Source organism: Magallana gigas, chromosome 3, assembly GCF_963853765.1.
Source record: "Magallana gigas chromosome 3, xbMagGiga1.1, whole genome shotgun sequence".
Classification (NCBI taxonomy): Eukaryota; Metazoa; Mollusca; class Bivalvia; order Ostreida; family Ostreidae; genus Magallana; species Magallana gigas.
Genome location: NC_088855.1, coordinates 26,736,397 through 26,751,761, shown reverse-complemented (window position 1 = coordinate 26,751,761; position 15,365 = coordinate 26,736,397). Strand labels below are relative to the sequence as shown.

The window sequence follows — 15,365 nt, the reverse complement described above, 5'->3', positions numbered from 1 at the left end:
ATGGACAAACTTTCTGAATATTTCTTGTGCTCATGAAGAAGTCATGCTCTGTTCAGAAAGGCTTCTTCACACTTTGCACAGATGGGAAGGGAAAAGTCACCAATCATATTATATTGCTTACACTTGCATCAGTTAATAATAATTATTCCATGCATTGAACATCATTATTGCTCTTTTTTAAAGCAAGCACATCTCACCAGTACCAAACACCTATAAACAAAGCTTTAACAACCAGTGCATTGGAAACTGAACAAGCAAGCCTAGCCCTACAAATTCATCATGTAAATTTTTTGGGCAGTTTTCTAGCCAAAAGTGGCTGACCTTTCACTCACAATTGGTTTTGTGAGGTTCATCGACTCGTTTTGAGTACCGGTATCTTGCACACTTTGGAGAGAACAAAACGAGCTATTAAGACACACTTCCATTCCTTTGTACTCGTTCGAGAAACATAAATAGAGAAAAAGAAAGTTTATGTATGATGTCACAGTGAACAAGCGCTCTTTATTTCTCACGATAAATGTAGAGGTGGATCAGGCATCTGTACTGCGTGTAAAGTAATAATTAATCAAACTTTTTTAAAATTTAAACTACGATTCCTTGGCTAATATTGATCAAGCATCTTTATTTCTCACGATAAATGTAGAGGTGGATCAGGCATCTGTACTGCGTGTAAAGTAATAATTAATCAAACTTTTTTAAAATTTAAACTACGATTCCTTGGCTAATATTGATCAAGCATATGTACTGCATGTAACGTAATAATTAATCAAACTTTTTAAAATTTAAACTACGATTCCTTGGCTAATAAGTTTTTGTCTTAATTTAATGGCTTTAGTTAGATAAGGGGATGATACAGATGCAAGTTCCATACTTTACTTATTGATCCAATTGTGGGAAGAAATTAAAAATATCTTATTTTTAAAGAAATACAGCCAAATCATTTTGTGATAAATAAAAGAAGAGAGGAAAAAATTTAGAAAGTTTAAAAATATAAGTTAAAGAAACCTTTAAATGGAAATGGGTAATAACAAACATAAAAATGAGGGGAGGGCCACATACCTACAACATATATTCTTAGCATACAAAAATAATAAACCAAATGAAACAGGTGAAAAAATTATAATCCAGATAACAAGGAACAAAAGCAATAATGCTGACAAGCTATTTAGCCATTTACAGATCTTACTGATCAAGGGTAAATGAATGTTTAGAATGGGTAATTCTGTGGAATGTAGTTGATCATATGTTGAGTAATTAGAAACCTGAAAGTCAATACAATGTATTACTACTTATGGTTTAAATATTTGATGTTTACAATCCCTTATTGACTTTTTTTAGTTAAATCCTGATGGATGATGATACTGCAACAGTAACACCAACTAAGGACGAAAACTCTGAAATTGATGCCAACAATGGTGACCTAACTTGTGGCAGTACTAATGATGAACAATTGGAAAAAGATGCAAGCCATGATGATTTGGAAGATGCTGATAAAATCAGTAGTTCTCCCCTTGACAGGAAAATAGAAAGTGAGGAAGATCAGGTGGAAGATCAAAAGAATGAGGAAGAAGCTGCCAGTCCATCTTTATCTCCTAGTGTGAATGATGAAAACACATCTAGCCCAGTTGGCAACAATGAGGAATCGCCCGAGGAATCTGAAATTAGGAAAGAAGAAGGAAGTAAAAAAGGAGACAACAGTGAGGATTTAGCAAGTGAATCGCAAGAAGAGTTAGCCTGCGATGATGAAGTAAGCAATTTCGGAAATGAAGCTGAGCAAGATTCTCAAGACATTGAAAGCAAACAAAAACTTGATAATGAGGGTGTGGTTGATGATGAAAGGAATTTCAGAGATATAAATGAAATATCTCGGGAGGTCTCAGAAAACGCTCAATCTAGGACAATTATTGATAATACTGAGGAAATTTCTAATCAAGATGATGTTTGCAGAGATTCAGTGGATAAGTCAGTTGGTAGCCCTGAAAATGAGGAGAGTGTTAACCAGGATTTACCTTCAGAAACTAACTCTGGAAGAAACACACAGGAAAGTGATATTGAAAGTGATGAAGATGTGAATGAATGGGAGGATGATGTGGCTAAAAATGATGAGGCTCCAACAAGGGATATTGAGGAATCTATGGACTTGGATGATAATTCTGGAGCCCAGCATGTAAAAGAAGCAGAAGAAGTTTCAAGTGATGATGAAAATGAAACTCAGTCAAGTCAAGTATCTCAGTCAAGTCAAATATCTCAGTCAGAGTTAAGTCAAGGAAATGAAGAAGAAGAAGACAAGGCAGGAAATAATGAAGAAATTGTGGAAAATCCTTTATCACCTGCTGAGGATATAAGTGAAAGTGAGGCTGGTGAACTGTCTGATGAAGAGGAGGAAGAAAAAGAGAAACCAGAGGGTAAGGAAGATGAATGGGATTTAGACTTGACTAAAAAGGGAGATAATGTGCATCATGATCGACCTCTGGCTGAAACTGAGGACATTAATAGTCCAGAGAGTGACCTGCAGGAAAGGGAGAAAACTCCTATCAGGGACTTGGATTCAGCAGCATCGCCAATTTCTGAGGAAGGAAATTTGTCAGACATTGACTTGGAAAAGAGGAGACGTGAAATGTACAACGATATTTCTGATGAAGAGGAATCCTTCAGTGATGAAGAGAAAATTGACAATTACAAAGTAGATGATGTAGTTAAGGAAACCCTACAAACTAATGACTCCTCTTCAAAGAGGGCTGAAGTGAAAAAAGACAGAAAGGTGGACAAATTTCATAATCAAAGTAGCATGGGTGAGGAGCAAGTGGAACTGGATTATGACGAGGATGTGGGTGAAGAAGATGGGCGGGGTCATGAGGACAAAGAAAAAATTGATGACAGTAGGGGTGGGGAGAACGAAGCAGAGAAAAGGGAGACGGAGGAGGTGAGATTAAAGTCAACTTATGTGGGGAAAAAAACTCATGTAAATAATATGAATTTGAAAATTAAAAAAAAAGAATTTTCATTTTATAATCATTGTTTGTTTAACATGGTTTGTTATATATTGCAGGGTGAAGCACATTCAGATGATGGTGAATTAGATGATGTAAGAATGTTTTTTTTTGTGATGCATTTAAAAAAAAGTTTTGCTTCACTTCACATTGTGAACACAAGTACATTTCTTTCGAATTATGAAAGTACATACTGTGTATGAAAGACATATTGCTTAATGGAGAGTATTCGGACTTCCCATGAACTAGAGTTATCATTACTGAAAGAGTTATCTTCTCCTTATAGCAGGCCGGTAAATTGAATATAAGTAAATCAGTGCGGAAGTTTACAATTATGACCCCCGAGTTTTCCTACAACAAAAACATTTGATAGTATTTGAATTACCAAACAGAAAACATCAAAACTTATCTAAAATTAAAAGAAAATCAAAGTCAGCATATCATGATCTTCAATGCAAAGATTGCGTTTGATTACAATCAATAACATGAATAATGTAATGCATATTGTTGATCAATCGGTAATCATTGCAAATGAAAGACATTTGGATTTCTATTTTAGGGACAATTCCTCCTTTTGTCAATTTCAGAGCTAACGGATGGCTGGTGGTTTAGTGATTTCTCTGATAAAATGCACCCACATGTTACGCAGAAATGAAAGATGTTATAAATATTAGAGAGGGCTGGAGTTGAAAAGCGGCTTTGTTCTAGAAATCAAATATAGAAATACAAATTCCTAACAAACTGTCCCTATACTTTTATTCTGAGGACAACGCAAGAACAATTATACAGGGAAAGTATATATTTTAAAATTCGGATTAAACTCAAAGGACCCTGGCTTCCCCCAACCAACTTCAGGGACTGGGATTTTGGGATTTTTACTTTTTATTGTTGTTCGTCAAGAATTTCTTTCCATCTGTTCCCCTTCCCTCCAACCACACACACTCTTTTTAAAATATAATGTTTGCACTAGTTCGTTGAGCTGCATTCGTTCAAAATGCCATGCTTTCATGAAAAAAATATACACGCTGTGGGTATTGATATCTAACCAGGCAGCGATGGTTATTAATTCAGGCAACTGTACCTATCAGGCAGGATGTTTTATCAGTGAAAACCACTTAACAAAACAGATTCGTTGTATGAAATAGATTTTATAGGGTTAAGAGGAATGACAGCATTGAAATAAATATCAGTGGTTTATGATATAGATTTCATCGAAATTAGAATTTGTTTTCGGTTTAAAATAAGAATTTTTTTTACAAAGCTTAGAGGCGACTGTTGATACACATTTTTCGTAGTTTTTGGTAGTTTGTTTGTTCGTTTTACTTTTTGTACCTTTATTACTTTTATCATTTATCCCACTGCCCTTTATATAATTGAATTGTACTCTATTTACGTACCACCTATAGCAATCAAATATATGGTAAAGTGTGAGATTAAATATATGATACTATAGTTAGCTTGAATTTAAAAGGAAATGCACAAGAACAAAATTACCGTAATATCAATTGCTATGCACATCAAACCATGTTTTGGAGAAAATATTTCATGAAAATTTAAGAATGGAATGAACTATATAAAGATGAACGTAAATGTTTTCAATCAAAATCGTAAATAAATGCAGCTTTAAATGAAAACCTAATTGCAAGTCATATTCAAAAAATTACACAAAAGATAGGTTGCAAACATTTTTGTTTTACTCTTTAATTCCCATGATGATGAAATTAGTCATTTAATATTTAATATAAATGAAATCCATCAAGAGGAAGTATATATAGTAACTTTTTCCAATGATCAGCACAGTAGGTATAATGCCCATCTTTGTACTTCGACCTTCTAATAGATTGAAATATTCTCTTTAGAGAGGTAAAGAAAAATCCCCCATGTCTTTATGATTGCTTTGCCCGTCCAATAAAATGTACATGTATTAGCGGCGCTCTCCTGAAACCACACATTTCATCGTCAGCAACTGTATTAATTATTGGTAGATGGTACAATTAAACCACGCATTTCTTCGTCAGTAACTGTATTAATTATTTGGTAGATGGTACAATTAAACCACGCATTTCATCGTAAGTAACTGTATTAATTATTGGTAGATGGTAAAATTAAACCACGCATTTCATCATCAGTAACTGTATTAATTATTGGTAGATGGTACAATTAAACGTGCTCGTCATATCTCCCTAATGTTTTAAAAGTATTACAGCATCCGTTAATTGCACAAATGTGTATTTACATTGCCATCAACAACCGATTAAACAAGACAAAACACGTCTATTTCAACCATCTGTTTATACTCTATACCTGCTCTAATGGAGAGATAACTTGTGTTACAAACGATAACTCCAGGTTTTGAAAATCTGGAAAACACGAATATAAGCAAAATCAATGAATCAACGTACTGTACTGATTGCAACTGAAATCAAAAAGTAAGCATAATTATTCTAAATTTTCTTTTATATTTTGTAGGATGAAGATTGTGAGGAAGGGGAGATAAGAGAGCCAGGAACCAGGAAACCTTTTATTCCTCCCATCTGTCGATTCTTCACTAGAGGGGCCTGTACATGGGGAAATAACTGTAGATTTATTCATCCAGGAGTGAATGACAAAGGTAAAATATCTAAGACCCTTGACACAATATTGAAAAGTAATAAATATTTCTGTATAAAAATGTTACTTATTAAAGAATACTTGATAGTGTAGGTTATTCTCTGAAATAGTATACAAGGGAATTGGCGCAAACTTCACTTGTAAATTTTTCATATGAGGAGGTAGGGGACTCCTATAGATATTAATGTTGATAAAACTACATTATAATAAAAACTCTATCACTGGTTTAGAATTTTAAAATTTTACAATATTTCACCAGATAATGTGTTTTATTAAAAATATTTGGAAAAGTAAAAACTATAAAAGCCCCAGCTGGATTCAAACTCATGACTTACAAATTTGTAGGTAGTGCTCTGACCTATTGTGCTAATCTGATAGGAAAAGAATGCTTTTGGGAAAGAAAAACTTCAAAGAGTTTATACATGTAGAATTATGCTTGATTTTATTGCTTATTTCGATAGGAAGTATGGCACAATATGGAAGTGTCACAGTTGATTTATCATTTGTTTAATAGTTTTGATTATTAGTACATATCAGTTTGTCCATAATTTGATAACATGTATTAAACAATTAGTATTGTTATACTTTCATGTTAAATACTGAAATCTGATTGGTTGAGACGCAGTTAATAATATTTTCTATTACCCTCAGCGTTAGCAACGCACTTAGCAACGGGTAACATTAAAAAATGTTACATGCGCGAAAATTATGCGCGTACGGTTCGCTGTAGAATTCACGTTATTCCTATATAAAAGCAGTAAAATTTTCTTAAAAATTAAGACATTCAGTATAACAAAATAAATAGTGCCTGTTTGGGAGGATAACAGTTGAAATTGACACCCCGAGAAAACCATTGTCAACCGACGCGAAGCGGAGGTTGACAATGGTTTTCGAGGGGTGTCAATTTCAACTGTTACCCTCCCAAACAGGCACTATTTATATAATAATAATTTCATCAATCATTCACTTTGTATAGTATAAAACATATTCATTTCACTGTTACAGGCAATTACAGAATGATAGAACGGCCAGAATTTGGTCCAGCCACTTATGGACAAGGCAGCGGCCCTTGGCAAGGCCCAGGGGAGGTAATTAGAAATCAGTATGCTCATATGATATTTATACTTTGCATAAAAATGTGTTCAGAAAGATTCTGGATTTTATTTTTGATTTTTGTATAATCTGATGTAGAAACCTGCAGCAGAAGAAATCGAAGAAGAAGAGTTACCTCCCCCTCCTCCAATGCCACCCAAGGTGGAGACAGCCTGGGAGAGAGGGCTGAGACACGCTAAGGAGGTAAGGCAGATAACTGGGGGGATTTCATGTCAATAGCTAAACAAACATGTCATGACAAGGCAATATTTAGGTAAAGAAACTGTCAATTTTTACATTAGTTGGGTAAGTGAACAATTGTACATGTACTGAGTTGTAGGAATGGGAGAGTTTGTTGCTAGTGAATTAATGTGACCATAAGAATGTTTTTCTCTCTTGTAGCAATTAAAGAAAGCTAACATGAGAAAGGAGCAGGAGACAGACTTTGAACAGAAGAGATTGAATTTATCAGTGGAAGAAGAGTTTGAAATTAACAAAGAGAATGATCGCTATAAGAACTTACACAAAGATCCATATTATGACCAGTAAGTTGAAGTTGCTTTAAATATTAAAAGGAAATTTTTTCACTTAGTAAAGTACCAATGAATTGGTTTTATAAAAACTGGGTTTATTAAGAATCCTTGCAAGTTTTGCAGTTTTTAATGTTGAATTTCATGAATAACAAGTTTTCAAGGTTTTTAGGAATAAAATCTATAGCTAGCTAAGGGATAAAAATATTTTATCAATGGGGAAAGTTTACTCTTATTAGATTTTAATCAAGCATGTATTATTTGAAAATTTTATTCTTTCTACTTCTTATTTCTTTTACATCTGCATGTTAGAGGATAAATATGATGTTGACCTATTTCTAGATATGACGATGAGTATTATGACAAGCTGCCTTCTAAGCGGTCCCCCAGCCCAATAGGTTGGCAGCGGGGCCAGTATGAGAACTTTGAGGTTCGCTGGACAAGAGAGCCAGAGTGGGCACCCCCTCCAGTGCATCATTATCAAAGGGTATAGTACTTTTACACTGTTCAAGGGGTTTCAATCTTTTGTTGAAAGTTATACTGTTTGTTTAAAGTTCTGTTTGCCTAATTTTGTAGGAACGTGAACATCCTCCTCAGAAATTTATGAGAGACCCTTTCCCAGAGAGGCATCCTCCAGAGAGGTATGAACTGTGTATAAGTAATTGTCGTACATGGAAACATGTACAGTGTGAAATCTAAAGATTTTTGGGTAGATGTTTCACTTTTGAAGTTTTTTGATACCTTGCTCAACTCAAACTATCACAGTGGGCATGCTATATTTTTGCATGATATTAATTTTCAAAGTGTTCAAAGGGTTCAAAGTTCAATATAGAATTACATAGGACAAATGTTTTAAAATCTTCTTAAGAACCACTGCACCAGAAATGCCAATATTTAACCTATATAGGAAAAATGTTTAAAAATCTTCTCCTCACGAACTACAATGCAACAGTTTGGGATATAACTATGCATACATCCTTGGCTATTGTAGACTTTAAATTGTTAAAGATGGTGACCCCTGGACTAACAGTGGGGCCCCAGAAGGGGTTCAAAGTTTAACATAGAAGTATGTAGGGAAAGTGTTTAAAAATCTTCTTCTCAAGAACTACAATGCTACAGTTTGTAAGATTACTATGCAAGGATCCTCATATTGTGAAGATTCTAAATTGTGGAAGCTGTGACCCTCAGAATAATCCTGGGGCACTAGGCAGGGTTCAAAGTTAACAGAAATATTAAGGGAACATTTTGATGAAAATCTGCTTCCAAGAACTACAGTGCAACAGTTTGTGGGATTACTATGCAAGCATTCTTGACTTTTGTAGATTCTAAATTGGTAAAATCTTGACCCCGGGACTAATACTGGGGTCCAAGAGGGGTTCAAACTTTAACATAGAAATAAATAGGAAAAATGTTTAAATTTCTTCTTCTCAAGAACTACAATGCTTCAATTTATTAGATTACTACGTAAGCATCCTCAAATAGTGTAGATTCTAAATTACAATAGCCATGACCCTCGTTCTAACACTTGGGCCCTGGAAGGGGTTTAAATTTTAACATAGAAATCTAGAAGGAAAATGTTTAAAAATCGTCTTCTGGAGAACTTCAATGCTTCAATTTGTGAGATTACTTTGCAAGCATCCTTAAATAACGTACCGGTAGATTCTTAATTATAAAGCTGTAACCACCAGACTAATACTGGGGCCCCAAAGTTTAACATAGAAGTAAATTTGGAAAATGTTTTAAAATTTTCTTCCTGAGAACAACAATCCTAAAGTTTGTGAGATTACTATGCAAGGATCCTCAAATAGTGTAGATTCTAAATTGTTAAAGCCAACCATAATCCACTGACTAATAGTTGGGCCCCAGAAAGGGGTTCAAAGTTTAAAATAGAAATACCATATGCAACGAAATATAATGTTACAATGAACTGTTGTTCAAGTGAGCGATGTGGTCCATAGGCCTCTTCTTTTAATAAAACAAATACTACCGGTACTGGTGAAACATTCTAAAAAATGAAAAATACATATGAAATAATTTATCACATCAGCAAAATACGGCACCACCTTTTTTGCATTTGCTGACCTATCGGTATATAGATAGCATCTGGATTGGCTAATTACTATATTAGACTCTCATCATACTTGTAGGTTTGAAAGGAAACCTGCCTCTCACAGACACAAGCCATGGGTGGAGGAACCTGCCCCTCCCAGGGAAACTAGGGACGCCCCCGTACACAGACACACTGCTGACGTGTGGCACGATCCATGGAGAAGGTAGGGGAAAGGAAACTCATTAAATCGCAAAAATCAAGATAACTCTGCCATTTTCTTATCTCTATTGTATTCTATTATATGAGGCATTTTGTTACTGATTCCAGAAAACTAACTTGAGGAAGAATTTATTCCATTTATCTCATACAAAAATAAACACTGCTCTGCAATTATCAATATCAAATGTCAACAAGTGTTTTTTAATGTTGTTAATTTGGTCTTGCCATATTTATGTTGTTCAATTGACACTGGATTTGTAGGTCAAAATCACCAAAGAAGAAAGCAAGAGGTTCTAGAAGTAGGTCACGAGGTAGGAGGCGGTCCAGGCGCTCCTACAGCTACTCCTCCTCGTTCTCTTCAAGGTAAGGAAAGGGGGATATTACTTGACCACAAGTACAATGTCCTTTGTGATTTGTGGAAACAACAGTACAATAAACTGTTTATTCTTGTTTAAGTAAAGTTGAGGGCTTATTGAGTGACTGAGGGCAAAAACAAAACAAAAATACTGTTAACTGTTGTACATTTGGCTGTGTATTTCATTAAACAGCATACTTGTTAACTTTACTGCTTTGTGTGGAAGTCTAACACCTTTTAACTCTGTCTACTGTAAGTTACCAGTTAACCGGTTTAGAACAAGGGGTGTTGATTTCTGGAGTCTAGTTTAACACAGAGGACTATTATTGTTTGTTAACAGTTCAGTTTCTTCACATTCAAGGTCGAGGTCCTCCTCCTACAGCTCCTATAGCAGTCGGTCCTCACGCAGCCGCTCCTCATCTACATCACGGTGAGTCCTCTGAAAAATCATTTGGCAATTTATTTGGTATTAAGAATTTCAGACATCTGTAAAACTGTTTTGACTTTTAAAAATGTTGCCTTTTTTTTTTCAGGTCTCCTACCAGGTCGCCAGTCAAACGGGCTGGGGGTCCACAGGGCAGACAGCCACCATTTAAACCAGAGTAAGTGTTACTTCATCCAAACCTCGATTTACCCCAATAATCAATAGTCACAGTGAAAAGTGAAGGGAATTGATCATAAAGTAGTACTTGAATAAGATTATATATATATATAGATTGTAATATTTGATTTGTATTTAATTTTTCAGTAGTGGAAAACCTAGAAGTGCCATATCTGGTCAGTCAGGACCCCCTGGACCTCTTAGAAGACAGTCCAGTCAGAATCAGGGGGCTCCCCCAGGTAAAGCACCCCCTGGAGGGGATCTCTCCCTAAATAGACAGCGCTCACATCCAGGGATGCCTGGAGGACCTCCACCAGAGCCAAATCGGGGGAGGGGATCCAAAATTAAGGCTGGACCACCTTCTCAACAACAGCCACCTCAGAGAATGGGACAACCCCAAAGGTAATGGGGCCATTTACTTAGACCTGTATGTTTAGTATCTTTAGGAATTTATGGGTTTTGAAACGGGCAAAACTTCTGAATGTTGCAAATTTAAAAAAATTGGTTATAAAATTGCCGGAATATTTTATTATGAAAATCATTTGAATTTGAAGGCCTGGAAGACATGGTCGAGGGCACAGTAGCAGCAGTGGATCTAGATCGAGGAGCAGGTCTTCTTCATCTGGGTCCTCACGGTCCTCTAGTGCCAGCAGCATGTCTTCAATTAGCAGCCACTCCTCCAGCAGCTCCTCGGGAAGTGCTGACTCGGAACATCTGTACAGAGGGGTGGGTGGAGCTAAGGAAGGGTCACCGGTCTCCCCGAAAAAGAAGAAAGGTTAGGTCCTAGACTATTCATTGAATCTGTGCACACTAAGTAAATATGAGATTATTTCTGTGTTGGGTTTTTATCTTACCTGGGCTGAAAGCTGAAGTGAGCTTTTCTGATGGCATTTTGTCAGTCTGTCTGTCTGTCCATCTGTTTGTCAACTTTTCACATTTTCAACCTCTTCTCCAAAACTACTTGGCCAATTTAAACCAAATTTGACACAAAGCATCCTTATGGAAAGACAAATATAAATTGCAAAAATAAAAGGCCAATTTACATTCTGTAAAAAAAAAAGATGCATTTTAAAAAAAATCTTCTTTTCAAGAACTACAGAGTCAATTTCATTGTTATATAGCATAAATCATCCTCATGGAAAGGAAAATATAAAATGCAAAAATCAAGTGCTAATTCTGTGCCAAATTAGAGCTAATTATGAAATAATAATAAAGGGGGTTCAATCAGTTTAAGTTAAGGTTCGTTATTCCATATCTCGAAAACATGGCTCTTTTTTCAAAGCAGCCATTTTTCATGCATGTTAAAAGGGTCAATCTGACAAGATAGATTTGTTTGTTGTGCAATAGTTAACTTGTGGAGATTATCTTCGAAACATAATGATAAAGGGGGTTCAATCAGTTTATAAGTTTGGGTTCGTTATTCCATATTTCGAAAAAGGAGGCTCTATGTTCAAAGCAGCCATTTTTCATGCAAGTAAAAGGGTCAATCTGACAAAGATCAAATTGTTTGTTGTGCAATAGTTAACTTTTGGTGATAATCTTCGAAACATGCAAGATATATTGGTGCAGATTTTGTAAAGTAAATTGAGGTTAAATATTTCAATTCTTTTTCATTTTCACTTGTGACCATTGTTTTAGCTTGTTTTAATATTGTTTCAGTTTGCTTTGTAATTTGGGGGAACGATCGCCTGTTTTTTTTTATTTTAACGTATCGAGTCAGACATAAACTTCGGTAAATCAGGCAGCTGATTATTTACCTGTGCGAAATGAGCAAAATTTATGCATTAACACCATTCTAAAATACAATTCATTCTATTGGTAATTCAGTATAATTTCTCTCCTATGGTTTATTAATGCAATTCATTGCGTTTTATTCAGTCTAAACAGACATTGTTTTCGCTGATGGAGATATGTAGGTATATATATAATTTTAAGATTAAACTGAGCTCTTTGAAGTCTTTCTTTGATTAAGAACATTTTTTTTTGCTTTTATTGTTTACAATTTTCTATTTTCTAACCATATTTGAGTGTCACTGATATGGTTAGTAAATAGATAAGGACCAACTTAAGGGGCGACTTGTGCGAAATGATCACTTTTTGGTCAGTAACTTTCCTGGAATTTCTTCTGAAGGAGAAGTTGAACTCATCCTGTATTCTGAGTTCATAATCATGTAAATTAACCCCAACAAGCAAATGATGATTATCTAATTAAAAATGTTAACACAGCCTCAGTAAACCCCTGTTGTGATTAATAACTTGCGAATGTCTTATCTTTAGAGGTTATAAATACAGGTAATGCAACCAGATTCTGTTCATTGAAAATTACAACCGATATTTATTACATTTGGTGTTGATATTACAATTGTTGGTAACTTGTAATTAATTAAAAACCCTGCCAAATTAATGCTAAAATAATAATAACTGTTTGTTTACAGTTATCTTCAAAATTAAAAAGATCCTCTACATAACCGTTGTAATGGGGTCATAGAATTGGATTAATACCTCCAAAATACACATAAGTACAGAGACTGATTTTTTTTTGGCATAACCATCACAATTACAAAAGCATTTTATTTATAAAATGTATGAATACATTAAATAAATTAGATTTAACAAATTGGATAAGTTTTCTACATTTTTAAAAGTTGTTTTTAATTTTCATTGACTTGCTTCTATTCCAATTTAAATTATTAAAGGTTGAATCTGTGTGTTTCATCATTAGCATTGTTGTTATGCTGTTGTCAAGTAATGGAAGTCTCCATGATTTCTACTTCTCCCAATTTTTCTGAAGTCTCCCAAACATTTTGCACGGTTTGATACATGGTGTAAGGTTAGAAAATGTCACACGATATTACTCCAGGTAAACAGCAATCATTTAAGGGAATTTAAGACTAGTTCAGTTTTTGACTGTGGACTTGGCGACTTTTGCCACAGGGTTCAAACATTGAGGCTGGCTTCCAGACTATCGCAATATATTTTCACCTCACCCCTCAATAAAATATTGAATCTTACATCAGAAAATTATGGTACTAAACTTTGCTAAATGTTAAATTTTTCTATTTTTAATTATTTAATGTGATTTTAGTCAAAGTTGTAAGCTATTGTTGCTCAGGTGAGCAATGTGGTCCATGGGCCTCTTGTTTGTATTAAAAATAAAAACTTATTTTAAATTTCTAGCCAAGACAGATAAAGGCCCCCAACCAAGTAAAGGAGAAAAGAAGCCTGCTGCTTCAGTGGGCAATAGATCGTCCAGGGGAAGTCGCAACGATTCTAGTCAGGCCCCAATCACTTCCAAACCTAAAGACCCATTGAAGGTGGTGGGCTCAAAACAGAACATCAAGTTAACTTTACTCAATAAGGTACTGGTCTTAAGCCTTCAAATTTAATATTTGTGTGTGTGCTTAAACGAACCAAATGCTTCAATATGTTTGTAAATTGTGTAGTTGAAGAAAGGCATTTTGTTATGATTTATACTGTTGTTGAACAGCCTGTGGAGAAAGAAAAACCAGGTGGATTGGTGTCCAAGAAGAGACCATCAGCTGACCTGGATGCGCCTCCTGCCAAGAGACCCGCACTGCCCCCACCAGCACAACCAAAAACAGGTGAATTTCCTCGTCTCTGGTCATCAAATGATTCATGTCATTTAAACTCTGAATAATATTTACAGTGCTATTTTCACTCCAGTGTGTTTTTAACCAAAGTTTTTTCCTCTGCCAAATCACTTGTAAAAAATTTCGTCCAGATGTGCAGCTGTGTAAAGAGTTGATAATGATATAGATTGGCCCAAATTTAATTTGCCCACTGACATTGAGGGGGGATGGAGCAAAAACAGAAAGGGAGTCACCGTTAACCGGCAAATTGATATTTAGGGGATAAGAAATGATGAGATTCATTCTTAATATTGATACCAAATTTATGCTTTACTGATTTTGTTTTTTTTTTATTCATTTGCAGACAAGAAAGTAAAGAAACCAGCAAGCACAGCCCCTGCATCCCCGACCAAAGCTGCCCCCCACCCTGCCCCCGCCCCCAAAGTCCAGCCCAAAGCTCCACCCCCTGCCAGCGCCCCCAAGGAGAAGAAGAGCACATCTTCACGTCGAGAGGAGCTCCTCAAGCAGCTGAAGGCTGTAGAAGATGCAATAGCTCGCAAGAGGTCCAAGATAAATTGATGAAATGGGTAGTAGGGAGTCTTCAATATTATTCTCTGTATAGACCAAGGCATTTTAAAAGACTTATTTTGGTTGCAAGTTCATATATTCCTCCATTTGTATGATATGCACATCAAATCAGAGTCTTTGTCAGCGTGAATGGATGCTAGAAGTTGAAAATAGAATGATTTTATGTGATATATGGCACATTTTTATATGGACATGTAAATATGATTGAAAAAAGCTGTACTTTGGAATTGTTTGTAATTTTGTATATGATGTTTGTGTTTGAATATTTATTTGTTTTAAAAAAAAAAGAATAAAAAGTGCTAAAGGTAAACTTGATATTTTTAGGCACCATTTTTTATTTGTTTCTGGTTTTCGAGTCATCAAACTGCTTAGTTTCAGATTGATCTTGGAAATTGTAAATTTTTATTAGACATAGAGAATATAAATGCACTTTTAGTTTTAAAACAAACTTGTCCATTTGTTTGATTACCTGAATTTTTTTTTCATTTTAATAATTCCTAAAAGTTGCATGTTTTTCATGCTACAAAATGTATTCAAGGTAAAGAATTTCTGGAATTCTTGTATGAATGTTGAACTTGTATATAATTTGCACCTTTTTGGTTACCTCCTGCCGAGTGCATGGTACTGTATCTGTTGATGTTGGGATAATGCCCAGGATTCAGCATCTGGATACTAAACATACAATTTATAACAATAGTATGAATACTAATTTTTAAAAATAAAACTCAATTACTGCAAAA

The 15,365-nt window shown here is 35.1% G+C and overlaps 1 protein-coding gene across 2 annotated transcripts in view; it reads left to right on the top strand.

Moving 5' to 3' along the window:
- The window catches only part of LOC105345285 (zinc finger CCCH domain-containing protein 18), a 16,545-nt gene extending 1,180 nt beyond the window's left edge, over positions 1 to 15,365 (top strand). For both annotated transcript variants that reach the window (XM_011453385.4, XM_011453387.4), the window contains 17 exons: positions 1,339 to 2,923; positions 3,050 to 3,085; positions 5,460 to 5,601; positions 6,606 to 6,688; positions 6,792 to 6,896; positions 7,095 to 7,237; positions 7,565 to 7,709; positions 7,799 to 7,863; positions 9,370 to 9,495; positions 9,753 to 9,854; positions 10,208 to 10,276; positions 10,380 to 10,448; positions 10,595 to 10,849; positions 11,002 to 11,222; positions 13,625 to 13,806; positions 13,935 to 14,049; positions 14,402 to 15,365. In XM_011453385.4, the coding sequence (XP_011451687.3) occupies positions 1,349 to 2,923; positions 3,050 to 3,085; positions 5,460 to 5,601; positions 6,606 to 6,688; positions 6,792 to 6,896; positions 7,095 to 7,237; positions 7,565 to 7,709; positions 7,799 to 7,863; positions 9,370 to 9,495; positions 9,753 to 9,854; positions 10,208 to 10,276; positions 10,380 to 10,448; positions 10,595 to 10,849; positions 11,002 to 11,222; positions 13,625 to 13,806; positions 13,935 to 14,049; positions 14,402 to 14,616 (3,648 nt within the window). In that variant the 5' untranslated portion in view covers positions 1,339 to 1,348 and the 3' untranslated portion in view covers positions 14,617 to 15,365. The remainder of the gene's footprint in view (positions 1 to 1,338; positions 2,924 to 3,049; positions 3,086 to 5,459; positions 5,602 to 6,605; positions 6,689 to 6,791; positions 6,897 to 7,094; positions 7,238 to 7,564; positions 7,710 to 7,798; positions 7,864 to 9,369; positions 9,496 to 9,752; positions 9,855 to 10,207; positions 10,277 to 10,379; positions 10,449 to 10,594; positions 10,850 to 11,001; positions 11,223 to 13,624; positions 13,807 to 13,934; positions 14,050 to 14,401) is intronic.